Source organism: Hippopotamus amphibius, chromosome 10 (genome assembly GCF_030028045.1).
Source record: "Hippopotamus amphibius kiboko isolate mHipAmp2 chromosome 10, mHipAmp2.hap2, whole genome shotgun sequence".
Lineage (NCBI taxonomy): Eukaryota > Metazoa > Chordata > Mammalia > Artiodactyla > Hippopotamidae > Hippopotamus > Hippopotamus amphibius.
Window position 1 is genome coordinate 72087327 of NC_080195.1, and position 25580 is coordinate 72112906.

The following is a 25580-nucleotide window of genomic DNA, read 5'->3' on the forward strand; positions in this document are numbered from 1 at the left end:
TGAGGAAGATGGGGTTTCTGAAAGCAGTCTGACAAGAATAATCTTTGAACAGTAAATATATAGAAGAATTGGGGTATTTTCTACAGAAATGCACATAGAGGTTTTGGGGGTGGGGGTGTTTTTTGTTTTGTTTGTTTTTTCCTTTAAAAGGAGATGCTATGTTGAGGAAAACAGTTCTGCAACTTCATAAGGAATAGGAAAAGAGAAAATTTGAGATTAATATTAGACTTTAAAAAGTACAAAAAGAGAGTCTGGTAACATTGGCAGTAGTCATTGAGTAAGCACACTGCTGTCATATCACTGAAAGTAGCAGGTTATCTTCATTTTACATTCTGCTTAGAATATGATAATGAGGTATGGCTTGGGCCCCATGCAATGAATTCCTTCTTTCTGCCTGTCTCCAGAGAAGTACAATCTAAACAAGAACCAGGCTAAAGGCAAAGGCATAGACTGCCCTTAAAAGCTCCATAACCCTATGATTCTTCACTGCTGGAAAATCTTCTGGATTCTGTGACAGCACAGTAAGGGCTAGAGTGAATTCCACATTTACAGACATGAACGAGTAAATAGATTGGTTCCATAACTCTTTATCCTGGCAAATAAAATGTTCACAAAAATGTAACATAATTTCTGAAGCTTTGTATCTCAATTCCACCTCTAAATTACTAAGTGACTATGCCTAAACCACTTTATGACTTTGTTCTAAGATTTCATCTGCAGTGCCCTGGATTTTCTAAGGAACATCTGCCCACCGTCTATGGGTCTATGACTCCTCTTTGCTATTTAGTTAAGTAGCAGAGTATAACAGTTAAGCACACAGACTCTACACGTAATAGCACCAATTCAAATCTTCATTCTACAAGTATATAGCTTCTATCCGTAAGGGTTCAGAGGATTGAACATCATGTTTACTTGACTGTTCAGTTCAGGAACGCTCTCTGTTCCATTTGGTAGATAAATCATTTCAAAATTTTTTCAGATATTTTGACAGCTCCTGAGAAACTCTTGATACTAAAACGATATGTTCTATCACTTTTCATGGAAAGGATAATGACAATAAAATAAAGCACTGCATTCTTACCCAGTCCCAATAAGAAGATGCAGACATGCCATAAAATACAAATTTTCATAAAGACTCAAAGTACAAGAACAAAAATGTCAAAAACAATTATTCATCTCATAATAATCTTCTTTGAGAAATGCAGTTTAAAAGGAAAGGTATTTATATTCTCCCATCTTCAAATCTGTTTGTGAAGATAATATTGAAACTCCTCAGTGTCACCAAAAGAGTCCCTGTAGAATAAAGTCAGTCTACTGGGCATTACAGGTTAATCAACGTATTATTTTGAACATGCTTTTTTGCAACTATTATTTTCATAGCTTTTCTTTCTTCTAAAAGCAATTTCAGTTTAATATTAGAAAAATTGCAGCTTAATTGTAGAAAAAATTGAAAATGTAGAAAAGCACAAAGTAATTGCTGTAATCTCACTAATCACTGGAAAATACAGTTAACTTTTAGGGTATCTTTTCTTTCATTTTTAACCAATGCATGTAGCTCTATTGGTATATTTACATATATGTTATACATACATTTATATGTGTTATTAAAAATTTTATATATGTGATTATGCTACTGCTCCACATACTTTTCACAAATTATTTTCAATTGAATAATATATCATTTATATTTTCCTATGTTCTTAGTTTGAAAAACATGTGAGTTGTTTCTCCAGCTACATCAATTTTATAAAAATCTATAATTATAAAGTTATAGAGTTGAAGCTAATTTGTCCAAAACATGCATGATGTTAAGGATTTTCTTTCAACAAATCTTCAATGGGCCTCTTGGGAAATTGTACTGATTTACACTACAAATTTTGAAATTACTAACTTCCCAAACTTTATACTTCCAAAAAGAAATTTATGATGCAGTTGACCCTTGAACAACACAGTTTGACTGCACAGGTCCACTTATACTCAGATTTTTTTCAGCATTAAATTCTACATTACTACATAACCCACTGTTGGTCAAATCCATGGATGCAGAACCATGGTTATGGAGGAACCATGTATTCAGAGGGCCAGCTAAATGTTATACCAGTTTTCAGGGAGCGGAGGGTCATCACATCTAACCTCAACATTGTTCAGGGGTCAACTGTGTATAAATATATGTGTATAGTAAGTATTACCTCTAGTCTCTGTGCTGTACAATATCTCCTTGTAGCTTATGTATATTATGCATAGTAGTTTGTAACTCTATATTGACCCTCTGCCCTTCCCTCTCCCCCCACCCTCCAGTGACCACTAGTTTGTTCTCTATATCTGTGTCTGCTTCTGTTTTGCTATATTTATTAATTTGTTTCATTGTTTAGGTTCCACATGTAAGTGAAAATATACAGTATTTGTATTTCTCTGTCTGATTTATTTCACTAAACGTAATACCCTCCAGGTCTATCTATGTTGTTCCAAAAGGCAAAATTTCATTTTTTGTGACTGAGTAGTATTCCATTGTGTATATATACCATATCTTCTTTATCCATGCATCTGTCGATGGACTCTAAGTTTTCTTCCATATCTTGGCTACTTAAATAGTGCTGCTATGAACATTGGGGTTTATGTATCTTTTCGACTCACTTTTTTTCCTTTTTTCCAGATATGTACCCTGAATCATATGGTAACTCTATTTTTAGTTTTTTAAGGAACCTCCACACTCTTTTCCACAGTGGCTCCACCAATTTATATTCCTACAAACAGTGTACAAGGCTTCCCTTTTCTCCACATCATCACCATTTGTTATCTGTGTCCTTCTTGATGATAGCCATTCTGTCAGTGCGTGGTGATATCTCATTATGGTTTTGATTTGAATTTCTCTGATTATTAGCACCTTTTCATCTGCCTGTTGGCCATATGTATGCTTTCGTTGAAAAAATGTCTATTAGGTCTTCTAACCACTTTTTAGTCAGGTTGTTTGTTTGTTTATATTGAGTTGTATGAGGTTTTTATATATTTTGGATATTAACCCCTAATCAAGAATATTATTTGCAAATATTTTCTCCCATTCATTAATCTGTCTTTTCATTTTATCTGTGGTTTCCTTTGCTGTGTGAAAGCTTTCAAGTTTGATTACATCCCATTTGTTAATTTTTGCTTTTATTTCCTTTGCCATAGGAGACAAGATTCAAAAATATATTGCTATAATTTATGTCAAAGGGTGTTCTTCCTATGTTTTCTTCCAGAAGTTTTATGATTTCCAGTCTAACATTTAGGTATTTATGCCATTTTTAGTTTATTTTCATATAGGGTGTGAGAAAATGTTCTAACTTTATTTTTTTACATATAGCTGTCCAGCTTTCCCAGCACTGCTTATTGAAGAGACTGTCTTTTCCCCATTGTATATTCTTGTGTTTTTCCTACTACTCCAGTCTGCCTAACTTGGAAATGGAAGAAATACCACTTTTCTATTTTTCCAAAATAGCTGAAAGTATCAAGTAAGATAATTGATGAACACTTTAAAAGCCTTGAATTAATGTTTAAATATGAGGTAGGCTTTCCTATTAAAAAGAAATAAGAATTAAAAATCTAAAGTGGGGTCATAATGCTTGGGCAATTTTGGTGACTCAACTCTCAAAATGTGCTCCAAGGGCCACCTGCATCAGAATCACCCAGGATGCTTCTGGATAATGCAGAACCCCAAGCCCAGCAATGATCTACTGAATTCAATACCTGTGGGCTCATGCTTACTGAAGTTTGAGAATGACAATCTCAAGTGAAAAAAATCTCTGAAACATTGGCTTCTCTTCTGCCTTAGTGACCTGTTATAAATGTTACATAGAGGGTATTTACTCCAACTATATAAAAAGGTTCAATCTGAGTAATTCCAGACTTTTTTGAGCTTATTCTTAAAATGAGTACAAATAGCTGAATTCCCATGGGTCTAGGGCAACTGTTAAATAGAAGTTCTCTGAATAAACTTCTAAACAGAATGTACTCTTTATTAATACTTCCTTAATAACACATGCTAATTTAAACATATGTATATATTAGTAATACTTAACAGGAAAGGCAGTGGTTGTTTCAAACTGACTAACAAAATATTTTTTTCATGGAGAAGCATTTTATCACTGGTATCACTTAGAACTGCTAACAAATAACAATAATAAAAAGGAGGCTTGAGAGGCAGAGTCAAGATTGTGGAGTAGAAAGACCCTGAGTGTGTTTGAACTTAAATGACTATCAGTTTAAAACAAGTAGATATAGTTATAGGTCAGTATATATGAACATCACGGTAAACACAAATTAAAAACCTGCAATAGATACACGAAAAATAGACAGGAACACAAGCATAATATTAAAGAAAATCATCAAACCACAAGGGAATAGACTAAAAGCAGAAGAAAAGAACAGAGAACCATAAAAACACCCAGAAAACAAGTAACAAAATGAAAATGAGTATGTACTTATCAATAATTACTTTAAATGTCGATGGAGTAAATTCTCCAATCAAAAAACATAGGGTAGTTGATTGGATTAAAAAAAAAATCAAGACCCATCTATATGTTGCCTACAAAAGACTCACTTCAGAGCTAAAGACATACGTAGACTGAAAGTGAAGGAATGAAAAAAGCCATTCCATGTGAATGGAAACAAAAAAAAAGCTGCAGTAGCAATACCCATATCAGACAAAATAGACTTTAAAACAAAGTCTGTAATAAAAGAGAAAGAACTGCTTTATATACTGATAAAGGGGTCGATCCAAGTAGAAGATATAACATAAAAAAAATACATGCACTTAATATAAGAGCACCTAAATATAAAAAGCATATATTAGAGGTAAAGGGAGAAATTGACAGTAACACAAAATAGTAGGAGACTTTAATACCCCACTTACATCAATGGATATATCATGTACATGGAAAATTAATAAAGAAAGTGACCTTAAGTGACACATTAGACCAGATAGACTTAATAGATGTTTATAGGACATGCCATCCAAAAAGAGCAGAATGCAGACCTTACACCCTTCACAAAAATTAACTCAAAAAGGGTCACACACCTAAATATAAAATGCAAAACTATAAATCTCCTAAGAAATAAAAAAGGAGAAAACCTAGATGACTTGCCTATGGTGATGCCATTTTAGATACCATACCAAAGGCACAATCCATGGAGAAAAAAAAAAAAACTGACAAGCTAGATGTCATTAGAATTAAAAAGTTCTGCTCTGCAAAAGACAATGTCAAGAGAATGGGAATACAAGTTACAGTATGGGAAAAAATATTTGCTAAAGACACATCTGATAAAAGACTGTTGTTCCAAAATATACAAAGAAGTCTTAAAACTCAACAATAAGAAAACAAACAACCCAACTTTAAATGGGACAAAGACCTTAACAGACACCTCACCAAAGAAGTTATACAGATGGCAAATAAGCATATAAAAGTATGCTCCACATCATATGTCTTCAGGGAAATGAAAATTAAAATGAGGCACCACTACACATCTACTAGAATGGCCAAAATCTAGAACACTGACAACACCAAATGCTGACAAGGATGTGGAGCAACAGCAGCTCTCATTCATTGCTGGTGGGACTATGAACTGGTACAGCCACTTTTGAAGACAGTTTGGTGGTCTCTTACAAAACTAAACATATTCTTATCATATGATCCAGCAATTACACTCCTTGGTATTTACCCAATGGAGTTGAAAACTTATGCCTATATAAAAACCTGCACATAGATGTTTTCAGCAAATTTACTCATTACTGCCAAAAACTGGCAAGCAACCGAGATGTCCTTTACTGTAGGTAAATGGATAAATAAACTGTAGTACATCCAGACAATGGAATATTATTCTGTGGCTAAAAGGAAATGAGCTATCAATCCATAGAAAGATATGGAGGAAACTTAAATGCATATTATTAAGTGAAAGAAGCCAATCTGAAAAGGCTACATACTCTCTGATTCCAACTATATGATATTCTGGAAAAGGCAAAACTACGGACACAGTAAAAAGATCAGAGGTTGCCAGGGGTTGACGGCAGAGGGATGAACTGGTGGTGAGCAGGATTTTTAGGGCAGTGAAAATATTCTGTGTGATACCATAATGATGGATACATGTCATTATACATTTGTCCAAACCCATAGAGTGTACAACATAAAAAGTGAAGCATAATATAAACAGACTTTGGGTGATTATGATGTATGAGTGTAGGTTCATCAGTTGTAACAAATGTACCACTTTGGTGTAGGATGTTGATAATGGGGGAGGGGCCTATACATGTTATACGTGTGTAGGGGAAGAGGGTAAATGGAAATTCTCTGTACCTTCCTTTCAACTTTGCTGTGAACCATTAACTGCTCTTTAAAAATTGTCTTAATTAAAAGCAAAAGAGGAGAGGGTTCTGGAGATGAATGATATTGATGGTTGCACAATAATTTGAATGCACTTAATACATACCTGTTTACTGAAAAATAATTGAGATGGTCAATTTTATGTTGTGTATTTTACCACAATTTCTTTTTTTATTGATTCTTTAGCAACTTTATTATGATAGGCTTTATGAACATTATACTTGCCCAGGGTGACCATTTTCACCATCTTCTTTTTTCCTTAAGACCTTTATTGGAGTATAATTGCTTTACAATGCTGTGTTAGTTTCTGTTGTACAACAAAGTGGAACAGCTCTATTTATACATATATCCCCATATCCTCTCCCTCTTAAGCCTCCCTCCCACCCTCCCTATCCCACCCCTCTAGGTCATCAACAAGCATTGAGTTGATTTCCCTGTGTTATGCATCACCTTCCCACTAGCCTTCTATTTTACATTTGGTAGTGTATATATGTCAGTGCTGCTCTTTCACTTTGTCCCAGCTTCCCCTTCCCCCAACCTGTATCCTCAAGTTCATTCTCTACATCTGCATTCCTATTCTTGCCCTGCCACTAGGTCCATCAGTGCTGTTTTTTCAGACTCCATATATATGCATTAGCATATGGTATTTTTCTCTTTCTGACTTACTTCACTCTGTATGACAGGCTCTAGGTCCATCCACCTCACTACAAAGAACTGAATTTCATTCCTTCTCATGGCTGAGTAATATTCCATTGTATATATGTGCCATGTCTTCTTTATCCATTCATCTGTCAATGAACATTTAGGTTGCTTCCATGTCCTGTGCTGCAGTGAACATTGTGATACATGTATCTTTTTGAATTATGGTTTTCTAAGGGTATATGCCCAGGAGTGGGATTGCTGGGTCACATGGTAGTTCTATTTTTCATTTTTTAAGGAACTTCTGTACTCTTCTCCATAGTGGCTGTATCAATTTACATTCCTGCCAACAGTGCAGGAGGGTTCAATTTTCTCCAAAGCCTCTCTAGCATTTATTGTTCCTAGATTTTTTGATGGTGGCCAATGGTTCACATTGGCCATTCTGACCAATGTGATGTGATACCTCATTGTGGCTTTGATTTTCATTTCTCTAATGATTAGTGATGTTGAGCATCTTTTCATGTGTTTGTTAGCCATCCATATGTCTTCTTTAGAGAAATGTCTATTTAGGTCTTCTGCCTATTTTTGGATTGCGTTGTTTGTTTTTTGATATTGAGCTGCATGGGCTGCTTGTATGTTTTGCAAATTAATCCTTTGTCATTTGTTTCATTGGCAAATATTTTCTCCCATTCTGAGGGTTGCCTTCTTGTCTTGTTTATGGTTTCTTTCGCTGTGCAAAAGCTTTTAAGTTTCATTAGGTCCCATTTGTTCATTTTTGTTTTTATTTCCATGACTCCAGGAGGTGGGTCAAAAAGGATCTTACTGTGATTTATGTCATAGAATGTTCTGCCTATGTTTTATAGTGTTTGGCCTTAAATTTGGGGTCTTTAATCTATTTTAAGTTTATTTTTGTGTATGGTGTCAGGAAGTGTTCTAATTTCATTCTTTTACATGTAGCTGTCCAATTTTCCCAGCACCGCTTATCAAAGGGGCTGTCTTTTCTCCATTGTATATTCTTCCCTCCTTTGTCAAAGATAAGGTGACATTTGCATTGGTTTATCTCTGGGCTTTCTATCCTGTTCCATTGGTCTATATTTCTGTTTTTGTGCCAGTACCATACTGTCTTGATTACTGTAGCTTTATAGTATAGTCTGAAGTCAGGGAGCCTGATTCCTTCAGCTCCATTTTTCTTTCTCAAGATTGCTTTGGCTACTCAGGGTCTTTTGCATTTCCATACAAATTGTAAAATTTCTTGTTCTAGTTCTGTACCAAATTTCTTAACTGAAGAAAAAGATAATTATATTTCTATAAACTAGCAATGTATAATTGGAAACCAAAATTTTTTTAAAAAGACAATGCCATTTATAATGACTCCAAAAACATGCAACACTTAGGTATTAAATATAATAAAATATGTACAAGATTTAGATACTGAAAACTATAAAACACTACTGAAAGAAGCCATAAAAGCCCTAAGTAGAGGCATACCATGCTGTGTGATTGGAAGATTCAACATAAGATGTGTATTCTCACCAAACTGACCCACATATTTAATACAATGCCAATCAAAATCCTAGCAGAATTTTGTAGATGTAGAAAACTGACTCTAAGACTTATACAGAAGAGGAAAGGAACTAGAAAACTAAAACAGATTGAATAAGAAAAATGAAGTTGGAGAATTTTAAGATTTACTTACTATAAAGCTACACTGATAACACGGTATTTGCAAGGGTGTAGTAACATAGGCCAATGTAACAGAATAGGCTTTCTCCTATAGGCAATGGGAAAACATTTTAGCCAGAGAAAAGAAGTATCACTAAGAGAAATTTGGCAACTGCATATAGAAGAAAGTAGAAAGGCTTGGGGCAAGGAGGCTGATTGAAGTATTCACCTATGTTAGAGGCAAAATAGTCTAGTGGCATTGGGAAGACAAGGGAACTAAAAAAAGAAGGAGAAGGAGAAGTTTTTTTGTTTGTTTTTTCCAGATCTTCATTTTAGTATAATTGCTTTACACTGTTGTGCCAGTTTTTGCTGTACAACAAAGTGAATCAGCTGTATTTATGCATATATCCTCATATCCCCTCCCTCTTGAACCTCCCTCCCACAAGTCCTGTCCACCCCTCCAGGTCATCACCAATCATCGAGTTGATCTCCCTGTGTTATGCAGCAGCTTCCCATTAGCTATCTATTTTACATTTGGTAGTTTATATATGTCAATGTGACTCTCTTACTTCATCCCAGCTTCCCCTTCCCCAGCTCCATGTCCTCAAGTCCGTTCTCTACATCTGCATCTTTATTCTTACCCTGCCACTGGGTTCATCAGTACCATTTTTTCAGATTCCATATATATGCATTAGCATACAGTATTTGTTTTTCTCTTTCTGGATTACTTCACTCTTTATGACAGACTCTAGGTACATCCACTTTACTACAAATAATTCAATTTCGTTCCTTTTTATGGCTGAGTAATATTCCATTGTATATATGTGCCACATCTTCTGTATCCATTCATCTGTTGATGGGCATTTAGGAGAAGCAGAAGGAGAAGAAGTTTTGAAGGGAAAAGAAATTTTTTAATGAATCAAAAAAATTTAAGCCTTGAAAAAATAGGGGTCAAAGATGACTTCAAAATTTCAAGACTGGAAGACTGGAGAATGGTGGTAGTTTTAATCAAAGTCATGATGTTGGAAATGCAAAAACTACATTAATAGAGATGAATAAGATTGGCAGTTAACATTAAAAATGTTAATTATTATATTTTCAATGTACCAGACATTGTACTAAACACATGGTATTATTCCATCAATTCTTACTATAATCCTAAGAGATAGGTCCTAGTGATGTCATCCCTAATTGACATATGATGTAACTGACTCAGAGAAAAATATTAAGCCATTGCCAGTGTTCTCACATCCAGTAAGTGGAAGCATTAGGATTTGCACCTAGGAAATCTGTTGCCAAAGATCATATTCTTAACTGCTATATTTGATTGTCTCCTCAAGGATTTCAAAAATCTTCTAAATCCATCCGCCTAATGAATACAGAAGAGGAAATGGAAGCCCAGAGAGGTTAAGAAGCTTTCTAAAAATCATACAGTGAATGCCACATCCCATCCCAGACCCAAGTCTCCTAGTTCCTTATCCCATGTCTTTTCAATACATTACTCATGACGGGTACTTTATTTTGATGGAAAGTTTCTTTTTTATTGAAATATGGTTGATTTACAATGTTATGTTAGTTTCTGGTGTACAGCAAAGTGATTCAGCGTATATACATAGGCTCTTTTTTTTTTTCAGATTCTTTTCCATTATAGTTTATTACAAGATATTGAATATAGTTCCCTTTACTATATGGTATGGTAGGAACTTGTTTTTTATGTATTTTACATATAGTAATTTGTACCTGCTAGTCGCAAACTCCTGCCCACCCCCACTCTCACCCCCACCTTTCCCATTTGGCCTGAGTTTGTTTTCTATGTCTCTGAGTCTATTTCTATTTTGCAGATAAGTTCATTTGTATCATCTTTTTAGAGTCCACAAATAAGTGATATCATATTATATTTGTCTTTCTCTGGAAAGTTTCTTTTTACAGTGTTCACCTCTATAGCCTAGCTATAGTGGTTCCCAGAGATAAAACAAAATGCCATTCTTATATCTATAAAAGATTCTGGGATGAAGTGAGAGAGTAGCATAGACATATACACACTACCAACTGTAAAATAGATAGCTAGTGGGAAGTTGCCATATAACAAAGCGAGATCAACTCGATGATGGGTGACGTCTTAGAGGGCCAGCACAGGGAGGGTGGGAGGGAGTCGCGGGAGGGAGGGGAAATGGGGATATATGTATAAATACAGCTTATTCACTTTGGTGTACCTCAAAAACTGGTACAAGAGTGTAAAGCAATTATATTCCAAGAAAGAGCTTAAAAAAAAAAATGGGCTCAGTGTTCAATCTTCATGCAAGGTGAAAAAATGAGTTTTCCTCAATAACAGGAATTTTCTTTTTGCCTGAATCATTTGGCATTATATTATTAATCTTTTCATTTAATTTTGCAGTATCATAAGTGCTCATCATTTAGTTTGTGATTTTCATTTCATAAGGAAGAGAATGCTTAAGCAATATTGTGTCGTCTGTGCTGCCATCTCGTGGTTACATTGTATTATTACACTATGGTGAAGACTGCTTTCCTGTCACCCAGTTTCCACTGATGTGGAGTCCTCGTTCACATCACTGTTGATTCTTTATCTCAGGAAAGAAATGGGAGGGGAATGCAAGAGGGGGGTTGAAGTAAAGATGCTCTATTGGGGCTCTGGGAATTCTGAGAAACGGAAGAGAAAAAACCATTTCTGAGTGAGAGCAAGGTTTTTTGGAGGGACAGCATAATGCCCCCTAGTGGCCACTCTTGGCCAGGTTCTATTATATTTCCAATGTACCGAAGGAAAATAAATAAGAAAACAAAAAGCAAACGAATTGTGTACTTAATCTCTCTAGTCTTAGTTTCCTTATGTATAAAAAAACAGATGTAGATAGCCTAAATAATCTCCAAAGGTCTTTCCGTATCAACATTCTATGACTCTGCAATTTCCCACTCAAGATATTTTGCCTCCTTGGCATCAGGCAGACATGGTGGGAAATTTCTGGAGGCTTGGAGTTTGTTATTGTTGTCAGATATTCTTGACCCAGTGTAAATAAGGCCTCCACTTTCCTTGTGTTTTCTCTCTGTAAGCAAAATAACTGCACATCCCAAGATGTTCTCTTTGTCTCCCTGCCAAACGGATAGAAACTGGCTGACATCGTCAGTGTGGAAGGAGAGTGAACAGGAGGCCGTTTGTGTGAGAGAGAACTTAAACCTTTATGAAAGTCTCCAGTGACCCTGTGATTAATGCAGGTTTCCTGGTAGTTACCACTGTCTAATTTTGACAGATGTGATTTTCTACTTTTTTCTTAAGAAGCTTACTGGGTTTGCAAAGAAAGCATTAAAGGGATAAGGAGCAGATTCAGCAACAACAGAGACAGATGTCTTACTGTAATTGAATTGAAACCCTAAGACCTTCTATGGGCCAACTCTTTGTAGCCTAGGCCATTGCCTTATTTTTATTTTTATGCAAACAAAATTCATAACTGACAATTAAAACTGCTTTTATTCCTCCCTTAATGTTGATATGGGTAGTTGTTCTAGCAAAGATTATTCAACAAAAAGGGCGGGTGGATTTGCATCATTTCTACAATGTGGATGGGGCACCCAGGGCACCCTGATATGATTAGGTGGTGGTGAGGAGGCATGTGACCTGCCAGATATTTCTGAAGAACATGTGGCCCCCAAAAGCTCCACTGCTCGCCCAGCAGGTGGACAAGTTCTACTTTAGTACTTCATTCCTTTAGGTCAAAGTATTGCTTCAAGAAATCCCCTCTTTACCCTTCGCCGACTACCAATATTTCATTACGAACTTAAAAATTTAGTAGTAATCAAAAGTGGTCTCAAGATGCTAGGACCTAGAATTTTGATAAGGAGGATGTATAATGCACAGATTTATTGATAAATCAGAATCTCCCAAACTGAGTACTCTGGAGGAGCACTTTTTTTTTGAGGAATATTATAAGTCTGGTGGATTTTTTTTTTAATGGAGATCTGAGGTCAACCAAGTTCGGGAAACACAGAATTCAGCAGAACTAAACAGGCTTTTTACTGATGTTTTTAATGTAACAAATATTTATTAAACACTGATTATATGCCAAAAATGGTTAGAAGTGTTTATGATACCCCAGGGAACAAAACAGACAAAGAATGCTTGCTTGTAAAGCTTACATTCTAGCATGGTTAGGCAGGCAATGAGTAATAAATATAATAAGTAAATTGTATAAAACATGCTAAGTGTGGTATATGGTAGATTGGTAACAGGTTTTTGGAGGAAAGGGAGCATACTGCATTTTTAAAGGGGGATGGGGACATACATCATTGAATAAATGACATTTGAGCAAAGATTTAAATATGTTAAAGGAGTTAGTCATCTAGATCCTTGGGTGAAGTGTGGGTCAGGCAAGGGTGACAACCAGTGCAAAGACCCTGCTGTGGGATGTGTTTGGTGCGTTCGAGGAACAGCAAAGAGGCCAGTGTTTGTGGAACAGCCAGTGGGAGTGGGGGGAATAGAGGCGAGGCCAGGAGGCAAGGAGGAGGAGAGAGCTGTGGATTATGTAGGGCTTTCCTAGCCCTTGTAAAGACTTCAAAATGAAGAAAAGGAAAAGCCATTGCAGAGTTTTGAAGAGAGAAGTAACTTGATCTGACTTGTATTTGTAAAGGATCACTGGTTGCTGTGTTGAGAATTAACGGAAACAAGGCAAGGAAAGAAGCAGGGAGACAGGGCACCACTGCAATAATTCAGACAACAGATGGCGATGACTAAAAGGCCAGGATAGTCGCTGAGCTGCTGGTGGGAAACACTTGTATCCTGGATGTATTTTCAAGGTGGATTGGACAAGGAATGTCAGAGAGAGGAGTCAAGAACAGTGTTGTAATCAGTTAAGATAGAGAAAGCTGTAGGTGGGCTGGGGGAAGGGATATTAACAAGCTTACTTTTGGACATGTTGCGCTTGAGATGCTTATCAGACATCCAAGTAGAAATATTAAGCAGGCAGTTGGATGTGCGTCTTAGTCTGTTTGGGCCACTATCACACTATAGCACATGCTGGGCAGTTTATAAACCACAGAATTTATTTCTCACAGTTCAAGTCCAAGATCAGGGTGCCAGCTTGATTAGATGAGAGCTGTCTTCCAGGTTGCAGACTTCTTGTTGTGTCCTCATGTGGTGGAAGGGGTGAGAAATCTTCCTGGAGCCTCTTTTATGAGACCATTCATCCCATTTTTGAGGGCTTCATCCTAATCACCTCCAAAAGACTCCACCTAGTAAAACCATCACCCTTGGGGGTTGGGATTTCAACATTTGTATATGGGGGACACAAACATTGAGACCATAGGAATATGAGATGGAATTCTGAGAGAAAAGCCTGGACTGATTATATAATTTTGGAGTGTTTGGGGTATGTACAGTTCTTAAAACCTTGAGACTGGCTGAGATCACGAAAGGAGTGAGTTGGTAGGAAAGACAAGTACTAAAGTACTGAAGTACTGAGCACAGAGTTGCTCGAGTGCTGTAAAATCTGATAGAAGAAGGGGATCAGATAATAGAACCGAGGAGGAATGACCAAGATGTAAGAGGAAAACAGGCGAGTCCAGTATCCCAGAGGGCAGGTGAAGAAAATATTTCAAGTAGCAGGGAGAGCTCAGGTGTCTCACTGTTTCCAACAGATCTAGTAAGATAAGCACTGAGGGTAGACCACTGAACTCACATCCTCCTCATTGCTGAAGGACAAGAGAATTTTCTCTGAACCATGTGATGTGAACTGTGAATCCCCAGACTTGGGATTGGCAAATTATGCCCCGTGGGCTGTATTCATCCCACCAAATGGTTTTTACAGAGTTTAATTGGGGGGGGGGGGGGGAACAGAAGAAGATTTCATGATACATGAAAACTCTATGAAATTCAAATATCAATGTCAACAATCAAATTTTATTGGTACACGGCCCCCCCCAAAAAAAATCTTTAGTGTTTCCCAAACTCACTTGGCACAGAATGTTTGTTCACAAAATATCTCCAGTGTAGCCAGGAACTACTTTGGGAAATGTTAGTGTAGATCACGGTACTTAATGAAGAGAACAGGCCCAGGTAGCAGACAGTGCTAAGGTCAAGTGTCAGGGCCCTGGATCTCATGAGATCACGAGGGTAGAAAACAAATTTTGAGCACAGTCATGTCCTCCAGCAGCCAAAGTGACAGTAGCTTAAGACCAGCAACTTTCCTCACATTTCTTCTGTTGACTGGCTCTTTGCAGAAGAGGAAAGCTTATTGGCCCAGAAATACTTGAAAAAAAAAAAATGCTCAAACTTCTCTAACCACTAGGGACATTAAAATTAAAACTACAACATTGATTGGATTGGGTAAGATTTAAAAGCCTGATAATATTCATGTTAAAAAAGGGGGAGTCAAGGAAGGGAGGGAATACGGGGATATGTGTATGAAGGCGGATGATTGAGCTTGGTGTACCCCCAAAAAAATAATAAATAAAAAAAAAAAGTAAGTGAAAAAAAAAAAAAGGATTTTAAGAAACGAGGGCTGTCATTCACTGCTAGTGGGGCTGTAAACTGGTGCAGTCCTGTTAATGCTCATTATGGTTGTCTCCTACAAATGAGAAGATGCGAAAATTGTTCAGCCTGGAAGTTTTACTCCTAGGTATTTACCCTAGAGAAACTCTTACACATAAGCACAAGAAAATATTGACAAAAATCCACTGCGGGATTGCTTATAATAGCTTGTTTATCGTTGAGAAACAAGAAATAATGCCCATCAGCAAAAGAATAAAAAGAATGTTAGTTATCCACACACTGAGATACTGTATGGCACGTAAAAATGAATTAACTAAGACTACGTCTATCAACGCAATAAATCTAAGCATAATGTGGAGAGGAAAACTATGTGGCAGAAAAAGTAAAACTTAACACCATTTTTATAAGGTTTTCTGAAATATGCAAAAAATGTGTACATAATATACCTAATAGTACAACTGTATACAATGATAGACACTACACAGGGGATCGAGGGAGAGGTAAGGATGTATTACATCATTCTGTATGTTTGTAATATTATAATATTTGTAATATTTTATATTAAACACATATTTTTAAAAAGAAGAAAGATATGCCAAAGAAACATAGGAGGAGATGCATGGGCTAAGAGAAGAGGTAACCCAAGTCCAAATAAATTAACACCATCAAGCAGTAACACAGGATATGAGGTGTCAAGGAGACAAATCAATTCAAGGAAATTTAAGAATTCCTTCACAGCATATTCCTGGGCAGAAAGCATTCTTCTTAAGTCCTAGTAAACAGGTCAGCTGTCGCTGGATTGCTCTCCCTGTGATTTCCCAGTTGAATTTCACTAACGTGCCCATTCATTGGTACTTTGCATACAGAGAGGGAATATTTCTTCTCAATGTGGGCAAAGTACTTTTAGAAGCCTATGTGGCCATAATTTAACATAATTCCTACCCACTGCCCAAGACTAATTTCTTTTTTTTTTAATCTGGCTGCTCACCATATTAAACCTTAAATTGAACTACTTTTGATATCAATGGAATAAACCATCATCTCAAAATATGATTATTTATTTGACAAAATAATAGTTCAATTTTGTTTGTACTCTGGCAATCTGTACACATTTAGAGAGGGAAAGATTCCTTTCCAGATTAGAAAACAACCATGAGATAAAAGGCAGGATTTTTAAAACTATAACTAAAATTAAAATAATCAACTTTGTTCTCATTAAGCATATTATTTTGCTGAGTCATTAAATATGTTCAAATGCTATTGTGTTGGATTAAGGGGATTTAATGCCTAACCTCACTTCTTTGTCTGCCAAGGACTGCAGCTGAGAGTTTATTGAGTAGGGGATCAAGCATCCCACTAAGAACCTTCCCTGGAAAGAGGGACTAAAGGATGGAAACTGAAAATGAAAAAATCTGCTTTTTCTTAAATTGCTGATGATCCAGACAGATGTTTGCCTGTAAATGATGTCAATCCATTTAACCTACTAAAACAAAAGACACAGCATTGAAGGCAGTGTCTCTCTTTTTCCCTTGATACCTTTTTACCTGGCACTCTAATTACTTTTTAAAAGACACATGAAGAAGCAATATTGGTAACAGCATTGATTGCATCCATCTATATTCCTTTCTTTTGCAAGAGATGATCCCGGCTTCCCAGTTGGTCTTCTTCACCTGCATCTGGATGACACTGATGCCAAATGCTTTTGCTGCTGCTGAAATCAAGAAGCCCCACCAGCGCTGCGCCTCTTCAATGAAACGGACCCGGTAAGACATCCATAGTGTGGTCCTAGTTTCTCTCACCAGCTGCCTCAGAACTATGGGAAATATGCCTTTAATGGTAGCACGTATTTGTGGCAGTGATAGTCTCTAGAGATAACATTCACCCATCAAAATAAGTCACCTCTGGTTAGCATAGGAAGAACAGAATCTGGGGTCTCTGCTGGCATTTGCATGCTTAATTTTGGAGAAAACAGTTAAAGGGCTCATGTACGAATCTTCTTTCAAGGATTGTATTTCTCCAGTGAGTAATGAATTTATTACAGAAAACGACATGAGTTTAATGTTCCTTCAAAATTTTTTGAGTAGAAATTAGTCTACGCACCAATTTCTAATATCAAGTACTTGCAGGGTGTATAATTCTATATATCGATGAGACAGTACTGAAAGACATTAGAGCAAAGCTGAGACAAAGTGAGAGAGTAGCATTTGTTGTTTTTTAAGATTCATTTTCCATTTTGAAAATCATCTTTGAAATATCATCCTGATGTCAATACATTGTCATTATTATCTTCTCATCAATAATAGAAGTATGCTTGGACCTGCCAGTGAAGGGGCATAGCTCTCTTCTAGAATGACCAGTTCATCTTGATTTGCCTGGGGTTCCATGGTTTTTAGCACTTGAATTCCCAGGAACCCTCTCAGTCCCAGACAAACTAGAACGATTAGTCACCCTACTTCCCAGGTACCTTTAATAACCAAGAAGTGACCTCCTGTCACAGGGAAAGTCTTTGCTTTTCACCAAGCACAAGATTAGCAAAAAAGACCCAGTAGGAGAAATTGAGGAATGAAGGTAAGTAATATCACCCAGCCAACCTTAGCAATCATTGAGGTGACGTGTGTTTCCGCCAGATTGCCCTCACATCTTGAATATTTATGAAGCCCTCACTATAAGATCAGGAAAGAGAACATAAAAATTTAATAAATCCTTCTGAAGCCTCAGGTCTAATGACCAAAAAACAAAAAAGGTGTGGGGGGGAGGGGTGGAGAGGTCACTAGATTCCTGACTCCTGCCTGCTCTTAAAAATCGAGGACCACCACCCACACTTCCCTTGCAGGCTTCTCTCCCACACCCAGATCAGAGATGCTATGAAGTCTTGTCCGGTTTAAACACTTTCTGAGTCTTCTTCAAGGCAATTAGGCAAGTAATATTTGGGACATGTGGGACTATACAACCAAACTGTATGTTTTTTCAGGTTGCTTATAATATATAGTATATTTTAGTACTATACTTTAATTTTGAAACAAATAGAGACTGCTTAAAATATCATCTACAACTCAAACAATAGGAATTTTGTCCAGTTTGGTGGATGTGTAGGTAAGAAGGGAGATGGTGATAGGAGCCCATCAATCTCACCAGCCCACTATTAGTGGAAGAGCTGCTGCAGAAAAATCTACCATGTATATTTTTTAGGTGCCATTTAAGGGACAAGAGGAGAACATCTGTTCTTTGTGGTGGAGTGGGAATTTCCCTCTTATGTTAGGTGTCTCATTTTTAGAATCTATTTAAATGAAGAGGGAACCCCGGGGCTTTCTACTCCATGGGGCCAAGCATGTTTGTTTTCACTTCTCTATATCCTAAATGAGGTTCCCCTTTCAGCGATAAGCTACAATATGATTCATTAAAATTTATATCTCCTTCTTTTGTTCTTCAAAGAAGACTCCTCTAGGACACTAGGGATTGCATAAAACATAGACCGTAGTTCAGAAGCAGCCACTTAGGATGAAAGTCAGGCATTTTCCCCAGGGAACAGAGTAATTCAGCCAGCCTATTTCTGAACTGTCACTCAGCACTCTCTCATGAAAATTTTAAGGCATTTTGCCAAAAATACTGCAATTACTGTATGAGATAGTTTCTAGAGTAAGGAGCCCAGGATACTTTAGACCTTAGTATGTGCATAAATGCTGTGAGGTTCTTTGCCCCACAGAAGATCTAATTATTGGTAATTAAATAAGTAATGAATTAATGAATGAACAATCCACTCTGTCATAATGCAAGAGAACTAATAGAATGAACATGGAAGAAAGGCCTGATCTTTCTTTGAAAATTAGGATGTATATTTTTAAATATTAGCTCACATTTATGTACATTATTTTAGGCCAGTGTTTCTACAATCAGGCCCTTAAATCCTTTGCTACTAACCTTTTTCACTCAGAGTATAACCTTACTTTTTGCCCAAAGATTCCCATTTTTATCCAAATGTTTTAAAAATCTTTCATCTAAAATGGGGGAGAGAAGTCAGTGAATAAATTAAGTATGGCGGGGGTGGGGGGGGGGAGGAATATTCCTGTTTTGCCTGGGGAGAGATTGGGCTCCCTAGGGATGCAACGAGGATTAGGCATCCAGACTCATTGACTATTTATTCACTCCTCCAACAGTTGTATTGAGTGCCTTTTGTACGACAGGTATTGGGTTGGGGGTTAAGAAGAACAACACACTGTCTCTGGCTTTAAGAATAACCAGCAGCGTGCCAGTGTCTGTGCAAATCAGCTTGCAAGAGCCAATTGTTAAATTTTACGGCTGTTAAAAAAAAGCATTATTAAACGTTGAAGTATATAAACATACTATTAAGTAAATTATTTTTTAAATGAAGGTAATAAATATGTAAAACTCACCACTTCCTAACTACTTTACTACATGTTACTATTGTCTCTTGTTCTCCATTATTTACATCTATTTATGTCTGGTAGAAATACTACACTATGCTATACAATATTATCCTATAAACTGTAGTATACTATAATATACAACACTATACTATATTATATTATACCACACTACACACGTGTTTGTCATATCTATAGCTTGAAATCAGCTATGGTGGCAGTATTTATGTCATGGAAACCGACAAAACGCTACAAATACAGCTTTTTTCTCCTGGGGAGCCACTTGTTAAACATTTACCAGCACATCCAGGAACCTAATGTAGAAGCCAAGAGGGTCCTAGAGGTTGCCAGTTCCACTGCGACCGCAAGTAAGAGAGGGAGTGGCAGAGGCTGTGGCAAACTATAGGCTGTCTGTTCCTTTGGGCGCAGAGGCTGCTCAAGTCAAGACTTCTTATGAGAGAACTTGAGCCCGGTGTTGCCAGATTTTCTGATTTTTCAAAAGAAAACTTCAGATTTTCATGTGGAATTTTCCAATTTAATACACCATATGGGCTACCCAAAAAATGCCTGCAGACCAGCTCCTAATCCGGTCCGATTTCCTCATTTCACTGATGAGGAAACTGAAACCTCACTGAGCTCATGATCTGATAGAGACACAAGTAAGTCACAGAAACTGTCATATCTCCAGCGGGGCACTCTCTCTGGCTGGTTCTTCCACAGAAATGCTCATCCGCATAGATTTTTGCTTTATAAGAATCGGGCTATTGACTAAAGTCAGGTGTGTATTCCCAGAGTCATGGGTTCAAGGGCAGTTCAGCTGAAGCACAAGATTCACTCCATATAATGCACAATGTCCTCTCTAAGAAGCTGCAAAAGCATCAGGGGCCTAGAAAGAAACATTGGATCCAGAATTAACAAGGTGTCCTTTGGGATCAAAAATTGGATCAACTGATTTTCCTTCCTACTACTTTATTGCATTCCTTGGCTTGGCATCAATGTAGCCTAGTAGAACATTTTTGCTACATTTTGTATTTTTCTAAAGAAAAATAAGAAGTCTACAAAAGGTATTTGAAATTTTGCATCCACCTTATTTGAAACTGCAAGATGGACTTTGGGGTGCAGTGTTTCACAGCAAAGCTTCAGTGAGGAGAAAAACATCCCTGTTAGCAGCAGGGTCTACTTCTAGAATGACAAGGAGAATGCAGTGATAAGGTGGTAAGCCTTGGCTGGATCTTTATTTGGAAAAGATTGTAGATGGCAAGTCCAATCTGGTCTAGATAATTTATAAAGCATTTATTACACAAATCCAATAATGATTTCTACACTGAAAAAAATACAGAGAATCTCAATTACACTTTCCCTTTTCCAAGTTTACATCTCATCCTTACTCATATATCTACATGATTTTTTGTGTGTTTAAAATTACAGTATAGAAACTATTTTGTATTTTTTTAAGCATTTTCCACAATGTTTCATAGACACCATAATGCTATTTTTAATCACTCCATATTATTTCTTTGAACTAAAGGACCAGAATTACCTACTTTATTATTGAACATTTATTTTCAAGTTTTCACTATTATGAATAACAGCAATAAATATTTTCATGCGTATAATTTTTCATTTACCAATAAAAATTAAAATATTCCTGGAATTAAATTACTGACTCAAAGCTTATAAATTATCTTCATAGCTCTTAAAATCCACTTCTAAAGCAGTTTTACCAAGATAAACATTTCCATTTCATCATATTCTTAGCAGCATTGGGTACTAAATTTTTTTGTTTTCTGCTCATTTAACAGGCATAAAATGGTATTTATACTTTTAATTGGTATCTCACTGTTAACCCTCTAGATTAAATATTTTTTAATGTTTGTTAATTATATCCTCCCCTGGGTAAACAGTCTATTCAGTTAGGCCTGGTTGTTTTCAAGTCCTGATCCTAGTAAATTAATCAAGTATATAGACCCTTGGAAAAGCAATTTGGTAAAGCAACCAGCTGAGTGTGACACAGTAAAGAATGAGTTTTCATCTTTCCACTTATTAAACAGCAATGTATCAGAATGAGTTAGATGTATTTGCTTTTCCTCAACCAGTTCTAGTACTTTTTAATTCTCTGCCTAGTACAGCCTCTTCAAAGACCCCTTTATTCCCCTGAAACCACTCAAAATCCAGCCCTTCCTTCCCCCTGGACCCCCACTATCTTGGTCACAAAATTATAGTAGAGCTTTTGATACTGACAAGAGAGGGGAACATAAAAATATGGTTCCTTTGTTTCATCCAGAAAGAAAAAGTTTCTAATTCAAAGAAAAAAGTGATAACTGTTACCAAGACTTTACCTACTGTTTCTCAAATAATGTTCATAATACTTTGTGGGGAAAGATTAAGAATGCTGGTGTAAGACTCTTCCATGAGTTGAGATTTCTTTGCTCTATCCCACTGGGATCTAGAAGGCCCTCTCCTCAGACAGAAGTCATCCAAAAGCTTTCTTTCAGTAACTACTAAAAACAAAATCAATTTTTCTAGGAAAGGGAAGAGGGCAGAAGACACAAATGGGGCTTAAAATGATACACATATGGAATTAGTATGGAATCAGACCAGAGAGCTCTGAGCTAAATCTGATTCTCTGTCATAAATTAACCCCCTTATTTGCTTCTTTTGCTTTTGTCTCTTCTATTTCAGTCTTCATTTTATTAACCTTTCTATATATGTCTTTTTTTTTTTTAAGCCAGGGGTCTTCAAATAGGGCACTTACACTTCTAGAGTATAATGTTCCCCTAAAGGTTCATGCAAGCTATCAGAGGGGCATATGGGCACGGATAGTTTTAAAGTAATTATTTCTGGATCTCTGCCTCCCTCTGACCTCTTTCCTAAGACTGATCCTGCTGAAAACTTGCCTGCAGTCCCCTCTATAGCCTCCCTTTAATGATTGTTCTGTCCCATTTGGCAAAATAAAGGCATACCTCTCCCTCTTCCTGAATCTTAACTGTGTCATTACACCAGTGTATAAAATCCTCCCCGGTACAAAGAAACCTTCACAGATATTGTTGTTGAGGTATTGGGTGACTTTAGCTTGAATAACACGTCCTTTTCCAAACTGGGTGATTTCTTTTCTTTTTTTTTTCTTTTAACAATATTGAAGTAAGAACCTAATTAATTTGTCAGTTTACAAATCATTAGAAATAATTGTTGATGATAGATCACAATGTGAATTTTGGAAAATAAGGAATTTAAATAAGTTACATTCCCGAAACGAAATGTATTCAAATTCCATGTACTTATATATGAACAAAGTTTTTCAATATTTTCATCTATAGAAGTGAAAAATAGGATCAGGGAAATGTAAATCAAAACCACAATGAGATATCACCTCACACCTATTAGCAGGCTTTATCAAAAAGACAAGAAATAACAAGTGCAATGAGTAATATCCATATACAGATAACAAAATAGGGAAAATGTACCATTGCTTTATTAAGAAATACTGTTCCAATAAAATTTAACTCATAATTTTAATAAGTATCAACATTTATATGCATTATGTTTTGCTCCATTTGTAATAGTCGCAGAGGCTAAAAAAATGTATTTCAATGTGTATACATATATTCTTGCAAAGAAGTATGATGAGGTGATAAAATTCAATGAAGGAAATAAAATGGAAATAAAATAAAATGCAAGTTCCAAGAAAATGAGGAATGAGATAAAACTTCTGGTTTTTAAAGAGGAGCTTTCGTGTATTTTAAAATGCATAAAGTGGGCATTTTAGGTTCACTGGATACATTGTAGAAGGAATATAAGTTTTATTTTAAATGATCACTATTTAAGTAATTTTAAATTTTATGATGGGACTTCCCTGGTGGCACAGTGGTTAAGAATCTGCCTGCCAATGCAGGGGACACGGGTTCAAGCCGTGATTCGAGAAGATCCCACTTGCCGCAGAGCAACTAAGCCAGTGCACCTAAAAAAGAAAAAAAAATTATGATGAAAAAATTGTAGGTATCTATTTAAATACGTGTGAGGTTTTCAAAATTCTTTTAGAGGGTATCTGAGCCACATAAACCTTTTTGAGAAATAGATGATGTATAAAGTCAAAAATAAATAAAGATGGGATATCTCACTGTGCATCAGAAGAGCCCGCAGGTAAGAAAAAGTATGTATGGTTTCAAGTACTGCCAGGTGTGCCTTTCATAGGAGTCTGCATGTTCATTGTCCTGGGGATTCTTAATTAAGCTTTATTCCTTCCAGTATCATGGAGAGGTATGCTTTTCAAAAGAGTATTAGAGATTGCCATTTTGGTGTGTTATATTACTAAAGATGTTCACAAATTTCCATGAGTTTTCACCCAAGGTTACATTCCACTTTTCTTAAAATAACAACTAGCTAGCTTTTATAAAATGTCTACTATTTTCCAGACCAGTAGTTCTCCTGAGAAATTGTTATAAATGCAAATTCTCATACCCTAAAACTGTGGAATCAAAAACTCTGGGCATGGGGCCCAGCAAACCCAGTGATTCAGATGCATGCCAAAGAAGACAGTATTTACAAAACATCTGGTAAGGGCCTTGAACACAGTAGGCATTTAATAAAAACTAGCTATTACTTTTTCAATAAATGGTTCATTCTAGCTCCTTGAGAGAAGATTTCTAGTTAAAAGATCCTTGGAAGAAATAATTCTATCTGTTCAATTATTCATAGGATAAAATGACTTATGTTTAAAATCAAACTCATTTGTCTTCTACTCAAAACAGATTTATTCCTCCAATTTCCCAATTTCCATCAGTGGCAAAAACACATACATAAGTCTCTGAGGGTTTCAGCCAGAAACTTCTCTATTTAAAGACCATAGTGGATGGTCTCCGGTGCCCATAAACCTGGACATATTTCTTAAACCAGCTGCTTCAGAATGTGAAATTTCCACCATCAAAGTCACTTTATTCAGTTAAGAAATTAAGTCCACAAGTATTATGTTAAAATTTTACGTATGTTTCCTGAAAAAGACACATATCAATGCAAAAGCCAATCAGGAATTCAGAGTAACTATGAGGGTGAGTCAAAAATTATACGCACTCCAGTTATATTAAAACTTCTGTTGGCCGCACTGTCTTATCAGCACTTTCCGTTCAAGGCTACTGTCTCCCCGGTCACTGCTGTGCAGGTGTGAACGGGTTATGTCAGTTCATTTGTAACTGCGGTGTGAGCAAAAATGGATGCCCCACGTGTGATCTGCATGAAAGAAGAGCAGTGTGCAGTGATTTGTTTTTTGTGGTCTGAGGGTGTACCTGGTGCCGTTATTTATCAAAGACTTTGTGCGCAGTATGGAGAAAGTGTCTTGTCACAAAGAAATGTGTATGAATGGACAGAGAAGTTCAAGGAAGTTTGCGCAAGTGTTCACCATCAAGAAGGAGCGGGATTCACGTCTGATGAAGAAGTGAAGACAGTGGTGCATTCATGGCTCGCAGCTCAGCCTAAAACATTTTTTAACGAGGGAATACAAAAGCTTGTTGACAGATGGACAAAGTGTATTGAAAAGCAAGGAGACTGTGTCAAAAAATGATGTATTTATATTTTCTAAAAGGTAATTAAAATAAATTCTACAGCCAGAGTGCGGATAATTTTTGACTCACCCTCACAGAATTTACCTGGTAGACCCCTCGGCATCTTGTTATTGCTGCTGCTGACAGCGAGGACAGGGATGGTGACAGGAATGTTCTTCTGGAAGAGGCGCTGAGCAAGGTCTTGGCCGGAGACCTGGGACGAGAAGACTGCTGCATGTCACTCACCGAGGAGCTGTGTGTGCTTCCACAGACATTGTGCCACCATCCTTAGGGGAGTGTGTGTCACAGCACAGGAAATGAGTCCGGGAGACCCAGCAACTCGTCTTAGTTCAAAGACCCAAGGAGTTACGGGCTTCACTCCCAGATCAGGACTCCACACACGGGGGGGGCCACCCACTTCCTGAGAGTCCTCTCCACGCCCATCGCCTTCCCTCAGGTTCCAGAGGGAACTTTTTGCACATTTTGTGTTTGTAAAACACTATTTTCACCAGTT

The 25580-nt window shown here is 36.8% G+C and overlaps 1 protein-coding gene across 1 annotated transcript in view; it reads left to right on the forward strand.

Annotated features, from left to right (window-relative positions):
* The window catches only part of GABRR3 (gamma-aminobutyric acid type A receptor subunit rho3), a 725962-nt gene that overhangs the window by 666483 nt on the left and 33899 nt on the right, over positions 1–25580 (forward strand). The window contains exons 5-6 of the mRNA XM_057697588.1: positions 9995–10087; positions 16787–16913. Of these exons, the coding sequence (XP_057553571.1) occupies positions 16789–16913 (125 nt within the window). The 5' untranslated portion in view covers positions 9995–10087; positions 16787–16788. The remainder of the gene's footprint in view (positions 1–9994; positions 10088–16786; positions 16914–25580) is intronic.